This window comes from Esox lucius, chromosome 19 (assembly GCF_011004845.1).
Source record: "Esox lucius isolate fEsoLuc1 chromosome 19, fEsoLuc1.pri, whole genome shotgun sequence".
NCBI classification, from domain to species: Eukaryota; Metazoa; Chordata; class Actinopteri; order Esociformes; family Esocidae; genus Esox; species Esox lucius.
This window is the reverse complement of record NC_047587.1, coordinates 15,340,077-15,359,291: the sequence shown is the minus strand read 5'-3', so window position 1 is coordinate 15,359,291 and position 19,215 is coordinate 15,340,077. Positions and strand designations below refer to the sequence as shown.

The window sequence follows — 19,215 nt, the reverse complement described above, 5'->3', positions numbered from 1 at the left end:
GCGTGCGGGGCTGTGCAGGACAGTCTTTCTAGTACACAAGGACTATACCATGGGGTTGCTTTTTGAAATGGCACCCTATTTAGTGAACTTCTTTTCACCATAAGGCCTAGACGGCTGTGTCCAGAAGTGCCCTATTATGGAACCGGGCGACATATGGGACTCACAAGGATAGCACTGCTGTCCATGGTTCCCTCTTTCACTTCCACGTTGCCAAGGTGAAGCAATGCTGCCAGGATCTGGAAAACTCCCATTTGCTGTGTTTCACTGATCCCTGAAATTGAAAAGAAACCTGTTTTGCTAGATTGTATAGTACTTTTAGTCTGATTGTTTCTTTTCTATTTTTTGGTGCTCGACCAGGCCCAAGCCACTTGGCTTCAGATGCTGAACAGACATTACGGGGATGGCTGCTGGCGAACAAGACCCATGCAGAATTAGAATGGAAGAACCACAGCTGAATCCAGACTGGCACCTCCAGTGCATCGTCTATCAAATAATCTGAACAAACTCCCAACCATTGTTGCAGGCAAAGTATTTGCTTGGGGTGTTTCACTATGACACCAGTAGTTACCTAACAACGAGAAAGCCTTCCTGGTACTGCGCATCTCTTTGGTATCGTCGACTCCTTCTATGACTGGGATCCCACCTTGGCCGGTACAGAGGAAGTCATCTGCACTACCTGCAGAATGGTTATTGATCAGAAACTGGCTGGACATTGATCAGAAACTGGATAGACAATGATCAGACATAGGTAAACTGGTACTGTTTAAGGGAATAGCACAGATTGGTTTAACTTGCTGTTGCCACGATGGGCAGCTTCTCACACTCCCAGTAATATGAATTTAGAGAAATATAAACAGAGATCTTATATTGAAAAAATATTTATCTTCACTCAGTGGCTTATTCAGACACGAGATAAATGAACAGATTTGTCCACGTTTTATAGACTGAAGTCTGAATCTGGTCCTAAGAAAACAACACCCTCTCTAGATTTGCGTATAAACCAAAGCCGTACCTAACTTGAGGGCTTTGAACTCAGGTAGATGTGAGGAGGCACACAGCTGGTAGAAGATGTGGTAGTTCCTCTCCTCAGCAGCCTAAAATAACAATGTGTATAATCAAACAGAGTTAAAAGTAATGAAACAGACCAGAAGTAGAACACTTCCACTTCTTTTTAATCCAGGAGTGTGGCTGTTAGACAAAAACAGACAGAGCACCATATGTGAATGGAAAGATGAGCGAGGGTCTATGGCCTCACAGCTCACCTTCCCAGACAGGAAACTCAGAGAGAGAGTTGTGCTAAACCGACACGACACAATCTGCCCCGGATGACAGAGTGCTGGATTCAACACACACCAAACGAGTGAGGGCACCTCACCTGAAACACAACTCTGGATTTCTCCAGCAGGTACGTCCTCATGTTGGCCCCGATGATACGATAGTTTTTATCGAATCCGATCTCAATGTACTTCCCAAAGCGACTGCTGTTGTCATTCCGGGTCGTCTTGGCGTTCCCGATGGCCTGTAGGAAACACAGAATGACAGGGCTCAGAGTTCCATGTGGTTGGTTGGCTCATTGTGGAAATTGTAGGAATGCTGCCATGGTTACAAATATGGAGAATAATGAAGCGCACATGCACACACCCACACTTGCACACGCTTCCATAATGTACTTTCCATGAAAAACATTTCTACCTGCAACCTTCCACAGCGTCCATCTAGGCCCGCCATTAGTTGTTGAATAAACAACTGTACTGGAATGAAAGTGTGTCGAGTTAGAAGTAGACCGGCGTTCACCCACCTCCATGATGGGGTTGGAGGCCAGCACTTTCTCCTCAACGTTAGTCTCACAAGAGGAGCCGCTGACCGTGGCAAAGTACCTCATGGCATACTTAGCAGAGACTGTCTTCCCAGCTCCTGACTCCCCACTCACAATCACAGACTGGTTCCTCTCATCTCTGAAGGACAAGGAGAAGAAGAAGGACATTTTTTAGGAAACGCAGTCAGAATTGGACTTTCAAGTCATGAGCAAAAATAATATTCAATTCAGAACCAACTTGGTGGGGTACAAGCATGATAGCCTGAATCCTACAACCATTATTTATGTGAGAAATATATTACAAAAATGACAGTTTTGCAACAATAGAACAAAAAATATGTAGGTCAGTGAGAGACCTGGCCATCTGCTTGTAAGCCTCCTCAGCAACAGCGAAGATGTGAGGGTCCATATCCCCCATGTTCTGTCCACTGTAGGCATGGATGATGTCATGGTCATAGATGGGAAGACTCTCATATGGGTTGATGGCAACCAACACAATGCCTGAATGAACACAGATCAACAAACCAGTAACATTGTAAATAAACCACCCAGAAGAATTTCAAATATTTTTTTAATCTATTCATCCCAGAACTGTATGCAGTAAAGAACCTACACACATCGCCAGAAAGAGATAAATTCCATATTGTTGTGAATTTATCAAATTTCAACATTAAATTGCCCTATCAATCAGCTACTATAGCTCTGTCACCAATAACAAGGGCTGTCACTTCCTTTCTCCATTTAAGAAACAGACTCTCAATAAAAATTTAAAAAACATTGAATTTCTGCATGATTATAAACTGTCAAAACCCTGAATGCTGACTTTGCAGAAAGCCATGGTTTATTGGACAGTATACACCATGGGTATAACAAAATATTAAAATGTTTACCCTTCTAATTATAATTTTAATAATAGAAATAAGTCCCTGTGACTCTGGGGTTGGTTCATGGTATTTTGCCAATATACCACAGCAAAGGGCTATGTCCAGACACTGCGTTGCATCAGGCCTAAGAGCTGCTCTTATCTGTGGGATATTGACCATACTATGTATCACAGCCCCTGATTAACCTTATTGCTTAAATACACCACAATTGCATATTTGGTGCAGGCATTGTATTTTTGAAAGGTAGTTCAGAATGTCAGGACACGACAGGCGGTAAGTAATCAACTCTATCTAGGTAATTACAGCACTTCCATGTACAATGGGAACTCCAAAGTCTACCACAACAAGCATACTGACTGAGTCACCAGAACAAGTTTAAAGGCTTTAGTTAACAGCTTGTGTGTGTGCGTCTGTGCATGTGTGTGTAACTATATTTGTGAGAACCAGAAGTATGGTAGTCAATGAGAAATCAAGGAAAAGTGAGGACATTCCATAGGCCATCACTTAGAAAAAGGGCTTGTTGTGGTTAAGGTCACGGTCAGGGCTAGGAATAGGTTTTGGCTTGGGGTTCAGATTAGGGTTAGGAACAGCTTTAAGCTTGGGGTTAAGGTTAGAGTTAGGAAAGGTTCAAGCTTGGGGTTAAGGTCAGGGTAAAGTTAAGGTATAGGTTTTGGGTTGGGGAATAGCAAATGTTCTGGTCCCCACAAGGGAAGAAACTTTAGGGTATAAAATCCAGCTGGGTGAAATTCTATAATTGTGGTTGCTTTTAGGTTTAGGCCTTATGAGGGTTTAGTGTCAGGTGGTAGGTTAAGATTAGGTACAGGCATAAAGGTCGTGTTAATGAGGTTAAGGTTAGGGACTATTTCGTTTTCTGGTCTCCACAAGGTTAGAAATACAAGGCTGTTTGTGTGTGAGTGTGTGTCTGCATCTACCACAGTAGGTGTAGATCATCTTGGACTCCACGAAGCGCACTTTGAGGTTGTGCAGCACGGCTGGCTCGTGGAGGTAGCTGAGAGCAGTGAGGTCGTTCTCCCCAACCAGGATGTCAGGGTTCCGTAGAGGGGGTAATCTTTTTGTCTGAGGGTCAATCTTGTATTCCACATCCTGGGAAAACACAGGCATCAGATAAACCAATACCCCCAAAAATGACAACAACATACAGAGAGTAATTTCATGGTTCGTCTACATTCACAAATGGAGGGCGACACAATTTAGAAGCACAGTTAAAAACATTTTAGCTATTAAAGAAAATTTAAAAGAACCAGGTCAAATAGCAAAAATATTCAGATGCATATGCAAATAAAACGTACAAATTACAGCACTGGTCAGTGTCTTCCGATTAAATACAACTCTTGATAACTAATGAAATATTGTTCCCCAATGTTCATTGGTTAATTCATCCATGTGTTCGTTGACAGTAGGCTTTTCAATTGGTTATTGCTAGCCTGTCACTCAGATAACATCATGGACCTATTTTCATACCTGAGGTTCACGGTGAACAAGACTCAACTTGAGGCTACAGCTGCAGAGCACAGCAGAAGGGTTTGAGTGAAAGCACTTGAGCTATGGTGTGGTTCTTGTCTGGTTCTTGTCTGGTTCTATGTCTGAGGACCTAACTGGAAAACCTCGGAGGCCTACAGTGGCCCAGCGGTTGAAGCCGCTGCCCACCAGGGTGCTTATACACATGCAGTATGGGTTCGTATCTGGGAAGTGTCTCTTTCTGCCAAAGGCGATCTGTACCCCACTGTGTGATGAAATGGGGCAGGAACATGACACACGCAACAAAATAATTATCTTCTTAACCATTAGGGTGCATGAAAAGGTTGGCTACTTTTCCTATTAACTTAAATCCACTTCATGTTTAGTTTTTTCTGCCACTATTATAACCAGTATTGGGATATAGGTATGGTACCAGCCCTAAATGTGTGCACGGACACGGACACACACACACGGACACACACACACACACACACACATCTCACCGTGCCATCTTCCAGCTGCAGAAACAGAACTCTGTCTCCAGGGGAATAGTCCTTAGTGAGCTCGGCTGGCTTCCACACCTCCAAAGCATTGGGCAGCCAGACCCGGGCATACTGCAGAGAGACAGTTTAATGCATTGGGCATGTATCAACACATTGCCACATTAGGTTTAGTCTGGCAGGCTCCTTCTCAGTTCCATTATTAAACAGTCAATGGACAGAACTGTCAAGACTAAAATATTTGATTGTACTTTAACTGTGATACTTCTGATAAGTTGCTTAAACTATAATGTGACCATGGATTAAAATGAAAATAGAAGTTGATTATGATAACATCCTTGATTTCCGAATTAACAAAAAAATGCTACATTAAAAATCTTAATGCAACTCATAATATTTCATCAAGCACTAAATTCTCACAGTAAAAACACTAATTTCCGTCTGAAGCAGCTATTGCTAAGATGCATTGATTGGTCTGTGGTGATCAGAACTAAAAGTCCATAGTTCATAATGTACCGGTATTGAAGTGCACAGTTATCGTTTCTCAGTTAGTGATCGTGAACACATTGCCAACTACACCTAATCCGGTATTATTACAGCCTACCTGGGTGTACAGCTCAGAAGCTGCCATGATATTCACTGCCGAGTATCCACTCTTCACTTTTGCCTCTGTCTCTTCATTTGCGACGCATTTAAAACACAGAAAAATCTAAAAGAAATTGGAGAAAGACAAATAGAAGTAGCAGCGACGTGGTAACAAGAATGTCCATACTTCTTTAAAAGTATGAACTGTCTCTATGCATTATGGGTATATTTGTTCCGTGCGTGCGTTGACTGTTGCCTTGAAAGTTATGTGTTGCCTCCCAGTGGCAGCTTGCCATATCATTTTATAACATACGTTCAGGTTGCTTCAGAAGCGAACTGATTTCAACCAACGCTCTTTTTTACACGGACTTACATACAAATATTTTTTATTGCATACATTTAGTACCTATATTACTTTACAAATACTGCTTTTTTACTGGGCGTGAAGAGGGAATAAATGAACCAATTGGAAGCATGACCGCAACGTTTCAAAATTTCCTAAGAGTGACACTGTAGGAAAACTTGAGTGTCTGTTTTCTTGCTACCTGTACTTGAGGACAGTCTTTTTAGCTCCGAGTGAACGAAACCCATTCGACAAAACACATCACAGACTTCAGAATCAAGGGACTAACTGATAAATACAACTCTTTTCTATTTCAACAATTTGTCTGCTTAACATTTTAATTTAAACTTAACCTTAAGTCTAGTTAGCCACACTGTTAACCTCATGGCTTATGAATAACCTTAAATGATTGCGTTAAAGCAAAAATCCGATCTTTGTTGCTATGGAATCTGACTGTGTGGCTATCATTTGGTTGCTGTAAAGCTATTTGCGACTCAGAAACAACACCCTTAATGGTTAAGAAAATATTTTAAAGCGAAACTCAGAGACAGACGTCCTAAAAAAGAGCCACACCGCAACCTTTGGTCATTTTATTCAAATGTTTTGTTTGCACGAGCTGCTTGCCTTTCGGTAGCAGATGCAACTTCCATTTTTGCCAAAAAGGCTGGTTTACACAGTCAGTCCCATTGGGTTCGTTTTCCACTTTTATTCTGACCGATTAGATCAGGTACTATAGCCAATTATTAAAGGGGCAATATGTAGATGCACTGTAATATCAAAAAGTATCCTTAATACATATGCAGTAATATGAATAATAGTATTTGCTATAACTTTAACACCAGAAATAATTGTGTCCATACAAAAAAAAATCCTAAAATGTTTAATTTCTATTGGTCTATAAAAGCCACATAGGCTTTTGTTGTCAAATGAAATAGTCGCCCCCTCTCTCTTCTGTCTGGTTACTAAGAAACATGATCTCCCCCTGAAGCCCCCTCCCCCTGAAGCCCAGTGTCTGCTCTAGTCTTTTGGGTGGCCTGAGCAAAATTTGATTTGTGGCCGTCGGGGGCTCCCTAGCGGTCAGGTCAGGGGCAAAAATTCAAGGTGTTGACTTGGCCTACAAATTCCCCAGATCTCAATCCAATCGAGCATCTGTGGGATGTGCTGGACAAACAGGTCTGATCCATGGAGGTCCCACCTCGCAACTTACAGGACTTAAAGGATCTGCTGCTAGGTGCGCCGCCAGGAATTTTGAGCCGCATGACGAAAAATCTAATTGAGCCCCTTCTGCGCAGCTCTTACCTATTTTTTGGGGGCCCTGCCAGTCATGGGCCCTTGGAATTGTCAGAACTTTTCTATGGAGGGGCCTCTCTGGTCCGTTTAATGCCGAGACTCCATGCAGTGGTACACTAGAGCAGTGTTTTTCAACCCTGGTCCTGGAGGCACCCTGCCCAGCATGTTTTAGATCTCTCTCTGCCCAAACATAAAAAACATGAAAAACACTGCCCTAGAGATTGACACTTCACTGACAAATTGTTTCAGGACAGGAGTAAAAGCTTGAATGCTCACTCTGGAGCAAAGTATTGGGTATTAAGCCAACAGAGGGGCCTGCCATTACAAATTATTTTATCTCAGAGTTGGTGATCTTGGTTCCTTGTACTGTCTCTGCTCTTACTGCTACTAAGCCACATGGCCACTGATGTTTAAAACCCAGAGCTGCAATATCACCCGATTGTGAGAGACCAGACCTGGGGTTTGTTGTTAATGGCGTAATGACAATCAAAACAATTGCACATTTTCACCACACAAATGAATCCATAAACTTAAAAAGAACACTTTACATTTTTGATGTTATCAGAAATATGGCCCTGATTTGACATGTTAAAATGTGTCAAAAATGTAAAAGTAACATTAAAAAATATTCAGGTTATCAAGATTGTTTTCATTTTAAATTGGAATAACCTGACCTTGATTTTAGCTGTTCATAGTTACCGGATATGAAAAATTAAAAACTGGATGAATCAATATGATAAATATTAAACAATACATAAATTATCCAATGCACATATAATAAGAGAGGCTATCATGTCACAGAACTGATTGGGCTAATAGCAACTCCATCGCTGTAATTTGGCACTTGACCATTTGCCTTTGACAGCTGTGAATAATTGTTCAAATGCCTGGGGCAGGGCTTAGCAAAGGGTCAACAAAAACCTAGCACTCAGAATTACTCACAGAAACCATGGATTTGAAAGCTAATGGGCCTAGACTTTGGAAATCAATTATTGAAATAGTGATTTTTAATCACCTTTAGCTGACTTTACCTGAATTGTGCAATATTTAACCAGTGTTATTTTCAAAATAAGAGATATCTGATGTATTATTACCTCACCACATATCACTGCACCACTTAATGATTCATAAAAAAGTTCCCTGGTCTTCCTTTACTGAGATATCATACAGATGTATGGGGGACAGGAAGGGGTGGTCAGTTAAGAAAAAAAAGTCTACTATTACGGAATGTATTAAGTAGATAGATCAAAATGAAATCAATTTCAGTGCAACGACATGCTAAGGAATACAAGGGGCTGAACGCACTCCACTTGAGGTAGCCGCTAACCATCATCCATTTCCATGCTCCAGCTCTCCATACATTGTTCTCTCCGTGTGACAAGATTGACATGTTCAGACACTGCAGCAGTAGCAATGTTGCTACCGTGAAGCAGTAAATAAAATTAAAAAAATCAAGACAGTCAAGACAAAGCCATTGTGCAAAAGTATTTTATTTACAAATGGCACAACGTGACAGTCAACGTGCATGCACACCCATCCGACCAACGTTTCATTCAAGCGAGTGCCTCGAACGCTGAATCTTAAACGGCCTGATCTTGGAAGGCGGCAGGCCAGATAGTTCCGCAGATAGCGTCGTCCCGAACGGCTTTCTGCTCCTCATATAGAGCGCCGCTTCGGACCAGAACCTCTATTATGTGCACTACATTGAGAACACTTCAGACAAGTAGATTCTCCCACCGGAGCAAGTGGGCAAGTATTGCCCAAGAGAGAACAGCGACTCGTAACTGTACCGAGGTCAAGGACGAGGTTGAGGTGAAGTAGAGTATACACAGCCCGGATGGTCTCTACGAGAGCCCATGTCACATATATTCACGGTGACATGTCTAGCTAGTGAACGTCAACGTAACTCTGGCTACTTTAAAACCGATGCATCAACACAAAGAACAGATTTTGACAGTGGAGGAAAAGGGAGTCAAGTTTCGTCGTGTTGACAACATTATGCTAAGCTGTTAGCATGAAAACACAAACAATGTAGACATTGGGTCGGGGTAGGAAATGTCCTTAGGCGTGACAGATAAAGTACAACAGGTCCAAAATATTTACGGTCTCCCTCCTATAGATAGTAATAGGCTACCGTAGTTTGCAGTCAGATAATATCAAAGACAGCTTCCTGCAGGCAGCAATATTTCTGCAGGCAGCAGTATTTCTGCAGGATTTCACTATATTCGCAAAATATTACTTCTCTAAATAAATGTACATAATATGGTAACAAAAAAAATATGATTAATGACAGGCCCAGTAGAAAGAGACTGTCCGAATTCACTGCCTTGTCTTTTATTATTGGCTACATCCCAAGAATACTTAAACAGACCTCTCAGTAAAACGTTCAAGCGACATCATGATGTTCAAACAATGAAGGGTTGAGGGGATACTTCTGGATTTTGGAATCGTCAACTTCTCCAGAGACTAATTAATATTCAGTCTCTGTGTTAAAAGGATACTGCAAACTAGAGCTACAGTAACAGCTACCTTTCACTTGTATTGACACAGGACAGAGAGACATACAAATCAGAGACACATTATTGTAAAGCAGATGAATAGCTTCACTGCCAAAAAAAAAACAAGGTATCTCCTTAAGGCAAATGGGAAGGAAAGGAATTGGAACAGACTCGGAGAAAGAGAGAGAACAAGGGGAATAATGGAATGGTAACAACAGAACAGGAAAAAGTTCCCAAGCATCGGTAGTCCCGTCAGCCGGCCAGCTTGCTGGCTACAATGGAGGGCTTCCTCTGAGGGATGTCCTGGGGTGTGGGGATGTGGTCCCCGGTGATCTCCGCCTTCTCCGCCTGGGTTACCGCGGGCAGCTGCTGCTTGTTCTTCACCTTGGCCTTGGCCATGTTGTAGTCCCCGGAGTCAAAATACTTTTGCTGCAGGAAGACGCGAAAATCACAGGTTGGATTGGTTTTAATTACAAGGTGTTATGTCACAGGATCACACTACGGACATTGTCAAGCTGCTCCAAAAACACTGAATACAAGAAAACAGCCATACCATTCAAAGAGGTGATACGACTAGGAACAATTGCCCTGATTTCTTATTTCTATACTTACGTAAGGCTGAACCCAGGAACAATAACTGGGCCAAAATGTTTACTTTAAATGGTACGAAAGCATGTGACAGTGCATTAGCCTGAAGTTATTTTGTTAAAAGCCAATAAACTGGCGTGGTGATTCATTCAAGTTAATGCACAAAAATATAACATGACTCAAGTCATTTAGCGTTAGAATTACCAACTGCTTTTAAAGACAGACTTCCTGTAAAGTCTGACATGGTTGTAGCACACTGAGGAATCTTGGACCTCTCCTCCATACAGATTTGATCCTTGATAGTCTTAAATTAGAACTTGTGGACTGCCTTTAATTCAGACCACAGGTTTTCAAGGAATTTTGTGGACCCACAATTGTTGATTTTGAGGTATGTTTGGGGATATTGTCTTGTGGAAAGGTAAATTCACTGCCTGAATTTCCAGGCATAAACAAACAGACGGTGGGTTAAAATATCCTGTTGTCGGTGAAAACTTTTTTGCTATCAATCTAAACAAAAGCCCTGGACCACTAACAGCAAAACATCTCCAAAGCATCCATGATCCACCACCATATTTTACTGTGGATATCAGTTGCTTTTCCATGTATACAGTCCCCTTTTAATCTGCAACCACACCAATGGTAAGCATGGCCAAAAAGTTAAATGTCTGTGTCATCTGACAAAACAATTCCAGTTGTAGTTCAAATAACGTTTGGCAAAGTATAAGCACTACAATTTGTGGGTTAGGCTCAATAAGGGCATGAAACGCTTCCTAAGAGCTTGTTGAGGTGGCGTCTAACAGTTGACTCTGAGACCCGATAAACCCCTGATTCTGCCTCCCTCACCATGTTTCTCACCACGCGTGAGGGCAACATGCACATCAGTCCTCTTCTTGGCAAATCTTTTCCAAACTTCTGAAATCTTTTGATTATTGTCCTGACTATACATGGTTTTTAAACTGTTAATGGATATTTTAACACCCTTCACCAGATCTGTGTAGGTCAAAACCCATCAGTCTATTTTGAGAAGAAATCTTGTTTTACCCATCGTAACAGATGACAAAGGGATTTTATATGCATATGACCTCATATTTATTCCCCAGGGAAACAGGAGACATTGAAAGGCATCAATGCAGTTCCTGGGGACAGAACAACTAAAAAGCATAGTTTCATAACAGACCACTTTGATTTCATTTTAAATATTCTTTAGGGGTGCCAATACTTTTGAAAGTTGCTTTGCATAAGAAAAGTACTACTCAATTATTAGTTTTGTTTTTTTAGTGTTTTTTACCAATTTTTTTGCATTCACTTTTGCGCAATTTCATGAAATGTGCCAACACCTGAGTTGACTGGCCAGCCAACTAAAGCCAAGGCAACAATATAGCTCAGGTCTTGGAGTGTGTAACACGTATAACCAACACCCACTGACACACCCCGATAATATTTCCAGATAATAGGCCCATAATGTGCCTGTAGACACTGCCACACTGTTCAGTCTTATTACATTTATTCTTCATGTGAGCAAACAACACCTGCAAGTTTCAGAAACTCAGTTGAAGCCTACACTAACACTGCTGTGTCTTTCTCCACAACAAGTGCTTACTGCACCTAATGACATGAACGGTGTAAGTCACACAATAATAGCTTACGGCAGGGCTGCCCAACTCAGTTCCAGGAGATCTACTGCCCTTTAGGTTCTCTCCCCAACTCTAATTTAGCACACCTGATTCTTATAATTAGATGGATGAAATGCTAAATCAGGTTGGACACAAATGGGGTTCAAGAGAAACCCTACAGGACAGTAGATGTCTAGGAACAGGGTTGGGCAGCCCTGACATAATTGGTCTCAAAATAAATAAAGAGAGGCGTAAGCTAGAATTTGGACTAATTACCATTACAATTATTATTAGTAGGCTATAGAGCAATTATTCATGCTCCTGACCATTGCTCCAATCAGATCTAGCTCCTTATTACAAAATACACTGGCTGGCCAGCAATTTCTATTACCCTTATTCGGTTAGTCCACTAACAATGTTTGTAGTACATTTTATTATGTTTATAAACAAAACTATTGTCTAAAATCTCTGTTGGTCAGTGGGGTACCCATTTTCATACCCAAAGGCCACCAATCATAATCAGACAAATACAGTAGGTCTGATTGAACCCAGGATATCTGGTCCTTTTCGGATCTGTGAAGACCTCAAACACACCCCTTTCTGTAGCCGTTTTCTGAGCAGGTCGGATCCCCCAGGTTTTGCTCCAAGATGAGGGTACCTGGCCTTCAGTTTGACCTCTTCTGCTTTCTCTGGGCTGATGATCTTATCATCCATCTCCTATGTAAACAACATGCAACACAGTCTCAGCACAGTCTCAGCACAGTTGATGGGCGTGAAGTGACATACTATCACAGATCAAGCAGCGACAGAGTAGATTCTGTCAATCTCTAGATTGACATGTCACGGTTAGGATGGCAAACCATCTCAGGAAATAATGCACTTTGATTTGATTCTCCACTAGTTGGGGTTTGTTTCTTCCTTGCGACATCAGCACTTCTGCGTATCAGCACTGTGTCAAAGTAACTCAGGCAAGCATGAACTTACAATACACAGACCAAACCATATGGAAAACATCTACAATATTGTCCTACTAGCTAACGTTAGCTAGCTAACAAAGTTACACAGCTAGCTAATAGGACACCGGTACATTTTGAAATCTACCACTGCGCTGCTTGCAAACTAAACATGTTGTACACGGTGATAGAGGTGAAATACTAAAGGATGATACTACTAATTAAAAAAGTTAAATCCTGCTTTGGCATACATAATATAATTGCTAGCAAGCTAGTACCAATGTTGAATTAGCATTACCCTAGCTAGTAGCTGGCTTCAAAATCATTCAAACCTAACCTCTTGTTCTTCGTGGGTTGCCTCCTCGGTGGCGGGCTTTGTTCCTTCAATCTCTTCGGACATAGTGAAAAATAAATATAAATATTACGTTTTTCAATAAAACTGAAGTTAAACAAAGCGCCAATCAACTTTCCCACCACACTGCAGACACAAGGCCACCAACAAGATAGCCCATTAAAAAAAATGGTCGTATGTTTCGACGGCGTGGGGCAGACACATTATAGGAGAAAATATTATCATTGGTCAATTAACGGAGGAACGCAATTACGCCCCCGCCCAGCAGACCGTCGACAAATTGCGTTAATGTTGTCATGTTGCGTCACGCGGTTGCTAAGCCAATAATCACGACTCACGAAGTTTCTTGTAGAAAGCCAGGATGTGAGCAGCACACACTTCAAAATGACGCAATGTCACAATTAAAATAGACGATTTAGCAAAGAACAAGTCATCTCAGACGGAAACGGAAAATTTATGAAACGGTAAATGCTTTTAATGTTCGGTTTTTGACTCCCTTCCAGGTCTTGTGAGTGCACCGTTCAGTCATAACCGAAATGTACTTCGCGGCATATCGGCAACATATTTCTTTCTCCCCCAAAGTATATCTGACTGGGGTCCCACGTTCTAATGTCTTTGCTTCACGAGTTTTGACGGTAGGACTTGATATCAACCCCGTTCGACTATAGAATCGTTTAATTCGTAATAAGCAACACATATCACGTTACAACAAAATATATAGTTCACGATAAAGGGATCCCATTTGATAGTCATGTTTATATCAATCAAATGTATTTATAAAGCCCTTTTTTCTACCCATTGTGTGTAGATATTTTAAGAAAATCAATAGAATTCAATTTAAATGTTCATTACATCACAAACATTGTAAAATATAAATATGACAATGGAAGCCTAATGGTATAACACATACTTTACATGGATTTCCTGTTAACAGATCTCAAGCTTGTATCAAAATGCAAATCTGAAAATATTCATCTCAAGCCTGTATGAGCTAGATGACATAACACATTTTGGGAAACATGATAGCTCAAGACAGAGACAAAACAATGACACAAATAATGATATTGGTTCAGTTTCTTTTGCAAAAAGAATACACCCAAACATCAGAAACCTTTCACTTGGGAAAAAGCTTCATGCTACTCTACTTATTGCCTTAAAACTCAATTTATTAATTCACTACAATAACACATCCTATATCTTACACAGTATTTTTAAGGCCAACATAATTTGCTTTTCAAGAAATTTAAAACAAACGAAGTACTCAAAATATAATCTCATTCTTGAGATATTTTTGTTTCATATGGGCTGTCACTGAAACAATGTTTCACCAAAAGAAACATTAATCAGCACCGTCCATTTCCACATCTTCTGCCAGCTTCTGCACCATTTTGTCTTCCATCTGTTTGGCTTTGCCTGCAGATCAATAAGGAAATGTATTATAGATCCTTCTAACAGTACAACAGTCAATCCATTATACAGGCTGTACACAGAATAATCAACTGCCTAGTTATGATTTAAATGGATAATTGAGGGGAGAAAATGTATTGCTTTATTTATTGTTGTTGGGTCTCTCACCTGCATGTGGAGCTTTGATGAGATGAATGTTCTTCTTTACTTCGTTGATGGCCTCTGTCTTCTCCAACTGTTTGCCCTTCTTCAGTCGGTTCATGATGAACCTTGACTGTCGTTTACGTTTGATCTCCTCCACCTTCTTCATCGCCTCCACTGTGTGAAATGAAAGTTAGAAGTCAGGTTGTCCATCCCCTGGCAACAATAGCAATGTAAACATGTATAGTAAGATGCATGTGTTTCTTCAGGACCTGAATACTGAGAATCGTACCTGTCTTCCCCCACAGCTCCCTCCTGTATTTCACCGGAGTATTTCTGCGTTTCTCAAACTCCAGCGAGTTGTCCTGAAACAGTACATTATGATTGGTGGATTAAAAAAAAAAATGTAATAGGTTAATACAAACTGTACATGAGTGAAGTAACTCACAACTGTCAACTCCTTTCCAGAAGCTTTTCTGAATGCTTTTGTCCATCTTGTCTTTCTTGGATTACGCTTCTTCTTGAAGTTTTTGTGGCACTTTGATTTGCAGAATCTGAACACCTGAAAACAAAATGAACAACTGATAGATTTAGGTGGCGGCAATGCACCAATTGTGTTGGTTGCCAACTGCTGTAAAACTCCACAGAAGAACAACAACAAGATGATGAAGAACAAGAAGCAATGACAACAAAAAGTAAAGAAAGCCCCAGAATTTTGGGAAAACGCTTTGACTGAAAATTACATATTTTCAGTAATAATAAATATATATATATATATATATATATATATATATATATATATATATTCTACCTTGCTATATAATAGCCAATTTGCTATAGAAATATGAATACAAATGTGAAATGCAGAATCTCTGTCTATATCTCTTCTCATAATTATATAGCTAAATAGCTGCCGATTGCATTAGGTAAGGTGGTTTATAGTCAGTCAAGAACGAAAATATGACGTCACTTTGACATCAGCCCGATTCCCTTCTAGACCGTAAGGGCTATTTTCGCTGTAGTTTGCGCGGAACTGGGCAGTGTGGTAAGTTTTTAGTAGTAATATATCTCAGTGGTGCTGGGGAATATTTAGAAATAGGCACATAAAGAGAAATGGTCGTCAGTACTACATAAATATATTGGGTTAGTCATGAAGGTATAATGGAGTCAGTTACCTAAAAATTACCTGGAAAGAATCATGGAGCAACCGGCCCATAACTACTACTAGTAAGCTAGTGTTAACTAATTTGGCTAACAAGAAATTGTCCTACCTTGCAGTCGTTACGTACAAACATCATCCCGTGCCCAGGATAAACAGGCCCAGAGCAAAAGTAACACTTTTCAATACGCATTTTTAAGAATTTAAAGAATGTTCGCGTTAACTGGCCTACTACGTATTTACATCCACGCGTTCCCTGCGTCTTCGTCTACGGTTCGTCATAGCAGACGTCACAAGTGTCGGGTGCTTTGCCGCCCTCTGCTGGAGGTTTCCCTGAACTACAGGCCGTATATATTTCGACCAGAAATTGAAGGGCCATATGCAATATTTTTCTACTACTAGCATAAACGATACTGAGAATGACAAAAGACAGCTGACAGGGTAATCTTTTCAGGAACATTTTAATTCAAAGGATGGGACCATCTTGAGAGGATCAAATAATTGTGATTTGGGTTTTGTAAGACACAAACAATGTTTATCAGTTGAAAGTAAAAATGATAAATGTACCTTATTGAAGCAGGAAATAACAATAAGAAAAGTTAAATAATAATGGACATATTCAAAATGTATTTTCATATATACGTCTAAGAAAACAATGCTTTAACACAAAACAAAATTATCTTAAAGGAAACAAAACTATAACAGATGTTTAAAAGTCCCAAAGTCATAATTTAAATGTTTCTCTTATAATCTCATGAACATAGTCCTTCTCACAACGGAACACTCTGACCTCACAAACAGCTCAAAACCAAATGTAACTTGGCATCAAAATGAATTCACTATAAAATGCCTTTTACTAGTTAATCAAAATCCTATAAATGTAAATCACATTATGCAAATACTGTTATGTTAAATGTTAAACCAAAGAACTGATGAATAAACAACAGACTTTTAAATTCTTCTTTGGTTAAGATTGCTTTTCAAAGATATAAAACTTGATTATGTTGTTCTTCGTACATTGGGGTTATCTGTTTGATAGTCAGAATATTTGTTGGATTTTCTCACACTGGGTAACGGAACACAGTAGCCTGGTCCCAGAACAGTTTCTGTCCTACATAGCCACTTCCAGTAGGCACTCTGTCCAAACACATCTGGCACCAGGCTAGGTCCTCCATAAAACGTTCATAACAATGGTGCGTGTGTGAATCGTGACCAACGGGTTATAATCTGGATGATGGACGAAAATCCCAAATTAAAACGAGATTTTTAAATAAAACAACATCCATCAACATCCATCCACTATCACAACCAACACCATGGCTGGATTCTTTGGTCTAGTGTGAGAGTGGCAACACCTACCAGGCCTAATCCCATCACAGATGAATACATTCCTAAAGTACCCAGACATTCCGATCCCCCTGATCAAAAAGCATCAGCATTAGAATGTCAGTCTACTTCCAGAACTGACTGAAATGGAATGACATCAACCATGGCATCTCCTATAGACATATCATTCTTAGGATCAATCTGACGGACTGATAAGTCCTCCCCATTTGAGGAAGTAGACAACTCTTTGGCATCTAATAGCACATCCATGTCACTGCTGCGTTAAGCATCAATGACCTAGATAGAAGGCAAATAGGAAAACACTTGTCAGAAAGACTGACAAAGCGCGAAAGCTTTCAACCAGAATATAAAGCTTTGAGAAATGTACAATAAGAAATGCCTCCAACTGAATCATTTAAAGGAAAATATACATATTTAGCAGCAAAGTGATTTTGGCATACACTCCAGTTGTATGTATCATAGTTTCTGAGGTTTTTTTGGTTGCTTTGGAGTTTTTGTTTATTATTAAAAACTCTTTTCTTTGGATATATTTCTTCTGTGGACCTCTATTTACCGTCACCTGCAAAGCCCTTTTTCCAAGTTATAAGGCCATTTTAAAGCTTTTAAGGTCCAGTGCACTGGAATTGCCAGTGCAATGTTTCTTTTTTGGTTCAACCTTACTCAAAGACTGAGAATATCTAATGCACTTCGATACTGGCTCTACAGTATATACTAAGGAAAGACATACAAATCTAATGTAAAAGCTTTTTTCAACCTTACAAATGCAAAATCCAAACAAACTAAGCCTAGGGTATAGGTTCTGCAATACAACAGAGCAGATAAGAAAACATGACTTTCATATGTTTTTAAACCTCTTTCCCTGAGTTAGAGGGAAATAATACTGCACAATATACTGCTATAAAGGAGGTAATACGGAGGTATTTGAGGTAGGGAATCGGCAGTAAGGGTCAAGCACTACACCCTCTGCTCCAGTAAAAATAAAACAGATCTACTTAAATATAGAAGAAAATGTATTACAACACAATGCATTTAAAAAAAAACAAACTTTTGAACATTCATTTTTCGGGTGAGCTTTGGTTTAGGACAGACATTAAGGACTGGTTTCCCGAACTCAGATTAGGCCAAGTCCTGTACAACGAAGCCAATGTAATAGTGAATCCTCGCCGAACATGCTTTTCACAAGCCTTGCTTTCACCAATCCATGACCAAGTCACTTTGCGTCAAGGAAACCGGCCCTGAAGACTTCACAGACACACAGACAAAAACCAGACAGACCAAAAACGAGACAAAAAATAAACAGAGAAACCACAGCATTCATTCCAAATATTCCAAATATCCTGAGGTGAATCCTGAGTTAGACCGGAAGCCAACCGCCCGTCTCGTCCTCAATCTTCAACTTCCTGATCTTTCCTCGTTGCCATGACCATCGGCCAAGGACCCATACCAGGAAAGAAAGAGGAGGGAAAAGGCAGACTGCTCCGTCTGTAGAAAAGCCACCTTCAGGGTGAGAAACCTACGGTCAAGGCCGACCCGCTGACAGGACTGCCCCCAGTTGTCCTGGATGAGGAGCGTCCACAGCGGACGAGGAACCGAGACAAGAAACCCGCTGGACTGTGTCAGGACCGGGATGGCGGTGATGGTGGAGAAGGCTTGGTGGCGTCACCTCGGGTCCCACTTTGAAGCTGGGCTCTGCTCCTTCCTCCACTCCGAAACCCTCCACCTCTGCGGTCGGGCTGCCGTCCAACTCCGAGCCGAAGGAGGGAGGTCTGGAGTGCCGACTGGAGGGGGTGGCGGGCGGCTGGCTGCCCTCGTTGCTCATCTCTTCGTTGGAGAAGTGACCCGAGTCTGCGGTCTCGTGGCTCCCATCGCTGTTCTCAGCGGTCCCACAGCTGCTTCCCCGGCTGGAGCCGTTCTCTAAGCCCCCTAGTGGCCCGAAGAGGATCTGCAGGGTGGAGGGCTGGAGGGGCGGAGCGCCGACCCGCTCTTCATAACGGAGCACGGTCTTCCCTGCCTCGTACAGATACGCTCTGTTCTCAGCCTGTAGGGAGAGGACGACAGTGGTTTGGTTGCTGGTTAGTCACTGTGTAACGACATACCGTTATGTTAACCCAGATGTTGAAGATGTCTGAAGACCTACCCGGCTTTTACGTGTACTCTTCCTCCCCCTCTTCAAGAAAGGCCATCTGCTAGCGCATTTGCCTCCGTGGACTGGACCCACCGGGCTAATCACCAGGTTAGTTCCGCCCTAAAACAGACAGAA

General features: G+C 41.1%; 3 protein-coding genes across 3 annotated transcripts in view; all 3 read right to left on the bottom strand.

The window, feature by feature from the left end:
* LOC105018346 (unconventional myosin-Va) overlaps window positions 1-5,481 on the bottom strand; it is a 32,154-nt gene extending 26,673 nt beyond the window's left edge. Inside the window, exons 1-9 of the mRNA XM_010883686.3 lie at window positions 5,284-5,481; window positions 4,683-4,793; window positions 3,633-3,804; window positions 2,173-2,317; window positions 1,799-1,955; window positions 1,376-1,519; window positions 1,013-1,094; window positions 569-676; window positions 165-271 (exon numbers count right to left, since the gene is read on the bottom strand). Of these exons, the coding sequence (XP_010881988.2) occupies window positions 165-271; window positions 569-676; window positions 1,013-1,094; window positions 1,376-1,519; window positions 1,799-1,955; window positions 2,173-2,317; window positions 3,633-3,804; window positions 4,683-4,793; window positions 5,284-5,310 (1,053 nt within the window). The 5' untranslated portion in view covers window positions 5,311-5,481. The remainder of the gene's footprint in view (window positions 1-164; window positions 272-568; window positions 677-1,012; window positions 1,095-1,375; window positions 1,520-1,798; window positions 1,956-2,172; window positions 2,318-3,632; window positions 3,805-4,682; window positions 4,794-5,283) is intronic.
* Window positions 5,482-9,214: 3,733 nt separating this feature from the next.
* Window positions 9,215-13,099, bottom strand: arpp19b (cAMP-regulated phosphoprotein 19b). Its single transcript, XM_010883687.4, has 3 exons — window positions 12,887-13,099; window positions 12,191-12,313; window positions 9,215-9,824 (listed from the first exon to the last, which is right to left on the bottom strand). The coding sequence occupies exons 1-3, from the start codon at window positions 12,947-12,949 to the stop codon at window positions 9,648-9,650; spliced, it is 363 nt and encodes a 120-aa protein (XP_010881989.1). The 5' UTR covers window positions 12,950-13,099; the 3' UTR covers window positions 9,215-9,647.
* Window positions 13,100-13,561: 462 nt separating this feature from the next.
* On the bottom strand, window positions 13,562-15,900 carry LOC105018348 (probable ribosome biogenesis protein RLP24). Its single transcript, NM_001304207.1, has 5 exons — window positions 15,721-15,900; window positions 14,898-15,011; window positions 14,742-14,814; window positions 14,477-14,626; window positions 13,562-14,314 (listed from the first exon to the last, which is right to left on the bottom strand). Exons 1-5 carry the CDS (start codon window positions 15,799-15,801, stop codon window positions 14,241-14,243), a joined length of 492 nt encoding a protein of 163 aa, NP_001291136.1. The 5' UTR covers window positions 15,802-15,900; the 3' UTR covers window positions 13,562-14,240.
* Window positions 15,901-19,215: the final 3,315 nt, after the last annotated feature.

Coding starts and splice junctions, on each gene's coding strand:
- LOC105018348 (NM_001304207.1), bottom strand. CDS start 15,801: ATGCGTATTGAAAAGTGTTACTTTTGCTCTGGGCCTGTTTATCCTGGG. Junction 14,815..14,897: donor CTGGAAAGGAGTTGACAGTT/GTGAGTTACTTC, acceptor GTACTGTTTCAG/GACAACTCGCTGGAGTTTGA. Junction 14,315..14,476: donor CATCAAAGCTCCACATGCAG/GTGAGAGACCCA, acceptor ATTGATCTGCAG/GCAAAGCCAAACAGATGGAA.
- arpp19b (XM_010883687.4), bottom strand. CDS start 12,949: ATGTCCGAAGAGATTGAAGGAACAAAGCCCGCCACCGAGGAGGCAACC. Junction 12,314..12,886: donor CAACCCACGAAGAACAAGAG/GTTAGGTTTGAA, acceptor TTGTTTACATAG/GAGATGGATGATAAGATCAT. Junction 9,825..12,190: donor GAAAACGGCTACAGAAAGGG/GTGTGTTTGAGG, acceptor GTCTTCCTGCAG/CAAAAGTATTTTGACTCCGG.